Source organism: Bidens hawaiensis, unplaced genomic scaffold (assembly GCF_021521415.1).
Source record: "Bidens hawaiensis isolate Kalapana, Puna unplaced genomic scaffold, B.hawaiensis_p1.1 tig00067304_1, whole genome shotgun sequence".
NCBI classification, from domain to species: domain Eukaryota; kingdom Viridiplantae; phylum Streptophyta; class Magnoliopsida; order Asterales; family Asteraceae; genus Bidens; species Bidens hawaiensis.
This window is the reverse complement of record NW_027501929.1, coordinates 47,585-53,584: the sequence shown is the minus strand read 5'-3', so window position 1 is coordinate 53,584 and position 6,000 is coordinate 47,585. Positions and strand designations below refer to the sequence as shown.

Genomic DNA, 6,000 nt, shown 5'->3' with positions numbered 1-6,000 from the left:
CCGGTAAGTGTTGAATTAGTAAGATAAGTAAATGATTAAGAAACTCTGAGTCAATAAGTGATGAGTACGCGGTGTGATGGTGACTGGTTGCGGAGGAGGTGGTGGTGGGTTGAGGATGTCGTGCGTGAGTGGCTAAATAAGGGTTATGAATATACATCATTTTGCAACTTAATAGTTAAGACTTAAGAGGTTTGCTGGCCGATTCGGAGATGTCATTCTGGTGAACTAAGCACATTAATACTAACTGATTTAGAAGTAGCGTCTTAATTGAATCATTAAGAAACTACCAAACAACCCCCCTAATCTAATTAAAGTTTAACTTGACACAACTTTTACCGATAGCATGTGAGATAAAATGTAAAATACTCTTTTACAACCTTTAATGGGGGGTGAAGACTTAATTTAAATCTAGATTCTGTTAGTGTTTTACTGTAACATTATAAAAACCAGATATTCGGTAAAAACTACGATTTACCTAATCATGTTGATTAGCTAGGTATAAACTACGTTTTGTGAGTTATTTGGTATGATGATATTATTGTCGTAGTAAAGATACTTCCTCCTTTCACATGCAAAATATTTTATAAAAACCATAAATTATTACAAATCAAAAGCCTTTCATATATAGACCAAAGTGAGTTGACTGGAAGCTAGCTAGCTAACCCATCCAACAAAATGGCTCGTACGTCAATCACCATGCTCATGGTTCTTATCTCTATCCTGGCTCAAGCCAATGGCTCGGACCTCTACCCTCAGTTTTACGACCACTCATGTCCGCAAGCTAAAGACATCATCCAGTCTGTCGTCGCAAAAGCCGTTGCAAAAGAGGCTCGTATGGCTGCTTCTTTGCTCAGGCTCCATTTCCACGATTGTTTTGTCAAGGTATGTTCTTTCACACCTATCGCATATATACATTTATCGTCACTATAACAAAATGTTACCGTTTATGGTGAAATTGAAAAGTCACTGACCCAGTTTCCGAGGTATAAAATTTTCAGACAAAAACGTCATGAAAATTTTACACTGTATATAAAATTTAAACAGTTTAAAAAGTTAATCTAAGCAACTTAACTAACAGTTACATAGAAAACCATGATAGCTAGTGACAAGAGGACACCATTTATATTAAAATATTGAATGAGATGCCAATCTATATTAACTACTCTTGGGAATTGCAATTTTTATAGGAAAACTATAATAAAAATTATCTAAGTGTGTGACATTGATAAACAAAGAAAAACTTACTCTTTTCGCAACCAAATAATCATTTAGGGATGCGACGCTTCGTTACTTCTTGACAACAGTGGAAGCATAATCAGTGAGAAGGGGTGCGTCCCTAACCGCAACTCAGCTCGTGGGTTCGAAGTCATAGACGAAATCAAAGCTGCACTAGAGAAGGCGTGCCCTTAGACCGTCTCGTGTGCAGATATTATGGCTCTGGCAGCTAGAGACTCGACGGTTCTGGTAATGTATCCTAACACAACCTTATATGGCGCATTATTGATTTATACCTTTCAACTCATCAATGCATGTTTTAAACTTGTGTAGGCGGGTGGACCAAGCTGGGAAGTCCCATTAGGCAGAAGGGATTCATTAGGTGCAAGCTTGAGCGGTTCTAACCAAAACATTCCTGCTCCAAACAACACTTTTCAGACCATTCTCACCAAATTCAAGCTCAAGGGTCTTGACATTGTTGATTTTGTAACACTTTCGGGTAAGCTTTAAACATGGTTGATGGAAAAAAGATTAATATTTTGTTGAAAGCAAACTATTTTTTCATGAAAATCTTAATTACAACTAACCTTGAAATTTTAAGTTAAAATTCAAAATTACTCTCATACTCAAAATTCGTACCTAATTGTGGCGAGTTACTATACTTGGTCCTAGATACTGGTTTTGGTAAATAAAATTTAATTTCTTTGTATGACACCAACAGAAACTAACAATTAGTCATCGATACATATAAATTTCGTCATCAATCTGTAGCGCGTTATACTTCAAGAAATATGATGATTTCTTAGTGCTTAAAGTTTCCATTTCCCAGGAAGTCACACTATAGGAAATGCTAGGTGCACTAGTTTCAGGCAAAGGCTATACAACAACACGGGGAACGGGCAGCCCGACTTTTCACTCGACCAATCATACGCTGCGAAGCTTCGCCAAAACTGCCCAAGAACTGGTGGCGATCAGAACCTATTTTTCTTGGATCCGGTGTCACCCACAAAATTCGATAACAGTTATTACAAGAACTTAATAGCTAAAAGGGGGCTTTTAAGCTCTGATGAAATACTTTTTACTCAAAACCAACAAACAATGGAGTTTGTGAAGCAATATGCTGAAAATCAAGAACTTTTCTTCCAGCAGTTTGCAAAGTCTATGATTAAAATGGGAAATATTACTCCGTTGACCGGGAAAAGTGGTCAAATCAGAAAGGTTTGCAGGAAAGTCAAAAGTTAAAGAAGATGCTGTGCTATACATATATATATATATATATATATATATATCATGATCAAAGTTCAGATATTGTTAATGTGTTGATGTAATTTGGTGTTTTTCTGTTTGATTTGTCCAGTTATATAAGTATTGTGAAGTTGTCATTTATGTCCTGAAAGTTGTAGCATATCATCTTTTAATGAGATTATCTCCTTTGAAAGTTCCAGATGGTGACCAAATTGTTGTGAATCTAACAATTTAAATGTATAAACCAATATAAACCTGTATAGAGGACAATGTTTATGATACAACCGAAAAACCAGTACCCAAGAGACACTATGGATTTTCTTATCCTATTTTTAATTTTAAAAATAAAATAACTTATAAGAATTTAATAAAAAGTGTAGCGCAAATATTATAGCTCAAATTTATAATAATCAATTAATCATTAACTAATAAAAAAGATTCAGGACGTAAGTTTTACGCCTAATTTCATTATTTTGAGCCAACTTTATTTCCGACATCAAATTTAGCTCAAATACCAAATTTGATAAAACTGACCCGAAACCAAACCGAAAACCTAAAAACCAAAACTAAACGGTTTTCAAAAAGTTAGAAACAAAAACTTTGGTTTTCGGTTCGGTTTGCAGTCAAACCAAAAATAATCGATTTTCAAAAACTTGATGATTCCAATTACAACTAGACTTTCACAAAAGACCCTCATACTATTCAACAATTACTCTCCACTACCGTAATAGAGTATTGTGCCAACCTCTGTTTGCTCATATTGATGTGATATCATTGGCCTTTTAGAACATTAGATTGAACAACTTGATATGATTGATACCTTACTGCATACCATATGATCAAGAACAGGAGAACTGTTGGAAAATATTGATGACTTGTCCAACCACTCCTGCTTTCCTTTACTGTCTCCTCTTTTGCTGAAGAAACACGAATCCAATCCCTAAGGAGTTAGACCAATGAGTCCACATGATATGGGTCGGGTATCTAACAAACCGACGATACAAGCTCAATCCCACAAGCCCGATGACGGAAACCTGCATAACAACCACCGTGAGCTCGTTACGGGAAGGACAATAGGGGGGTCTTCCCGTAACCACCCTCCGACGTGAGAATAAGTACCGTTCTACAAGGGAGAAAAGTACTTCGAGTAATTCGTGGGGAGTGGATGAATACCTTGTGGAGATGACGAAGGTATTTATAACCGAAGGGTTAGGGAATATTATTGGTCAAGCTCTCCTTTTCCAGAAGTTGCTTTTGTAACAACCTGGACACGTGTCCGCTTGTGATAGGACGGGCTAATTGGCCATGTGCACGGTTATAACAACATTGCCAGCTGTCATTTTCTAATTGGCTGTTACAGCATGTGCTTCCCAAGGAAAGCACTCTCTAGTCACTTTCGCGCATGAGGATAACACCATGCGGATGACTTCTGAGGACGTCTTGGTCAACCCGCAGATAGCCTATAGAGTTTATTCTTAACTTTCCTCGGACTTGAGTTATGCGGGTGATAGAAATGTTCTGCGGGTGACTTTTGAGGAAGTCCTTGTCGACCCGCGAATGATCTTTATGGGTATTTGGGTCTCTTTGCTACCCTACCTCTATAAGTCTCCCTAGTCCATTGTTTCTTCCGCGTGAACTTTTATGCAGGTGAAATTTTGGACTTAAGATATTCTATGGGGATTTCAAACTTTTGTGTTTTTGTTGCATATATTTTTGCTTCTGGGAGGTTAACCATGAAAAAGGACGAGTTGACAGCTTGCAGGCGCCGTATGACTAACGTGACATCTGAGCCGGCTGTCAACTGTATGTTACTGTACCCTCTTTCTCACTTTTTCGGTTTTCCCACGTGACGTGGCGTGATTCTATTGGACCCCTTATTTTCTCTCTCCACTGTCATCTTCCCATCGTGTTAACTGCGATGGGTATAAATAAGGCGATTAAGCTTCGTTGTGCCATAGTTATAGTTGCTAAGGCTTTACTTTCTGCTTCATACATTTTCTTCTCATCATCCTCCATCTTATTATACTCCTTTAGTTGCTCACTACCTTTAAATTTTGTTGTTGGGGGAATATAACCATCCAGAATACATACCCACATATTTGCATCCTGGTACTTCACGTATTGCTCAAATATGTCTTTCCAAGCAACAAAGTCAGTACCTTTAAGTAACTTTGGAGCCTTAGTCGCTGAACCAGCCTCAACCTCCATCTTTACCAGATCAGAGATGTTTATCGAAGTCATGTTTAAACGAAACGAGAACTAAAATTCTTCCAACTTTGTTTTGTGAACAGTATATGGCGAAGTTAGTTTAACTTCGCCTCAAAATCAACTTCGCTTAGGGCGAAGTTAATAATACCCTCTCTTAACTTCGCTATCTATCAACTTCGCCTCCAATCAACTTCGTTACTTAATTTCGTTGTTTATATCTTCGCGTAAACCCTAGCACCACAGACGGAAACTTTGCTAGATGAATATGGACTTTTTGGATCTGATTTCGAGCACGGTTTTTACGATTATGGTATGGTTGAAGGTGGTAGGGTGGACGTAAATAAATGTAGGGTATAAGGACGGACTGTACGGTCGTTTTTTACGTGAAACAATCCGCAAAAATTCTTGCGGAAAGGTTTTAACACTCGTGTGATAATCCCGAACCACACAATCAAGAGCAAAAGCTCTTATACCAATTGTAGGTTCCCAGCCGGATCAACACAGGAGTATCTCGTACACGGAGGGTGTGGATTAATCCCCTAAGTAAACGATTACGAGTGTATAAACGAAATAACGAATCGAGCACGTAACAAGAACAAACACGTAATGCAAACACATAATTGTTATCAGCTACTCGGAGCTCTTAACCAATAAGCAAGATGGCTGCACAAAGTTATCACCAAAACCATACCGAAAAACCACAGCAAGTTAGGTTTATATAACCTGCGACAACTTCGCCAAACATGCTTGGCAAAGTTGTCCCTAACTTCGCCGTTGGGTTAACTTCGCCTATTACCAAACACTAAACATTAAGTTCACCAAAATGTAACTGACAATATGCTGATTACAGACATGATAAACTAAAGACTAATGAACTACTGGCACACTGCACCAACAACAACTCAATACAAATGAGAATAACACAAACCATATAAATTTCTTTATGCATTCATGTATATTAAGACGGAAATTCGCATCTTAAATAACAAAATGTTGGGTCATGTTGCCCATTTAAATTATAAACAAAAAACAAAACAAACTATACTTTAACTACAACTAATAAATATAACATAATTTATAAGTTCATGTAACATTTAAGTTAATAAACACATCCTACATGAAAAATATACATAAATAATAATTAAAAAAAATATTAAGAAAAAAAAACTAAAAGTAACTCGCGTAACACGCGGGCTAAAAGCTAGTAATATATATAAACGAAACCTTTAAAAGCTCTCTGGTTTCTCCCTACATTCTCTCAAGCCACCATATTGTATTATTTGTAAATAGAGGTTTCTCATGCATTTATCTTAATTCACGGGTATGGGTCTC

General features: G+C 37.1%; 1 protein-coding gene and 1 pseudogene across 1 annotated transcript; both read left to right on the top strand.

The window, feature by feature from the left end:
* The first annotated feature begins 617 nt into the window (after positions 1–617).
* On the top strand, positions 618–2,457 carry LOC143604908 (peroxidase 72-like). The gene is made up of 4 exons (XM_077081240.1): positions 618–882; positions 1,273–1,464; positions 1,549–1,714; positions 2,045–2,457. The coding sequence occupies exons 2-4, from the start codon at positions 1,432–1,434 to the stop codon at positions 2,455–2,457; spliced, it is 612 nt and encodes a 203-aa protein (XP_076937355.1). The 5' UTR covers positions 618–882; positions 1,273–1,431.
* On the top strand, positions 676–1,410 carry LOC143604906 (peroxidase 72 pseudogene; annotated as a pseudogene).
* Positions 2,458–6,000: the final 3,543 nt, after the last annotated feature.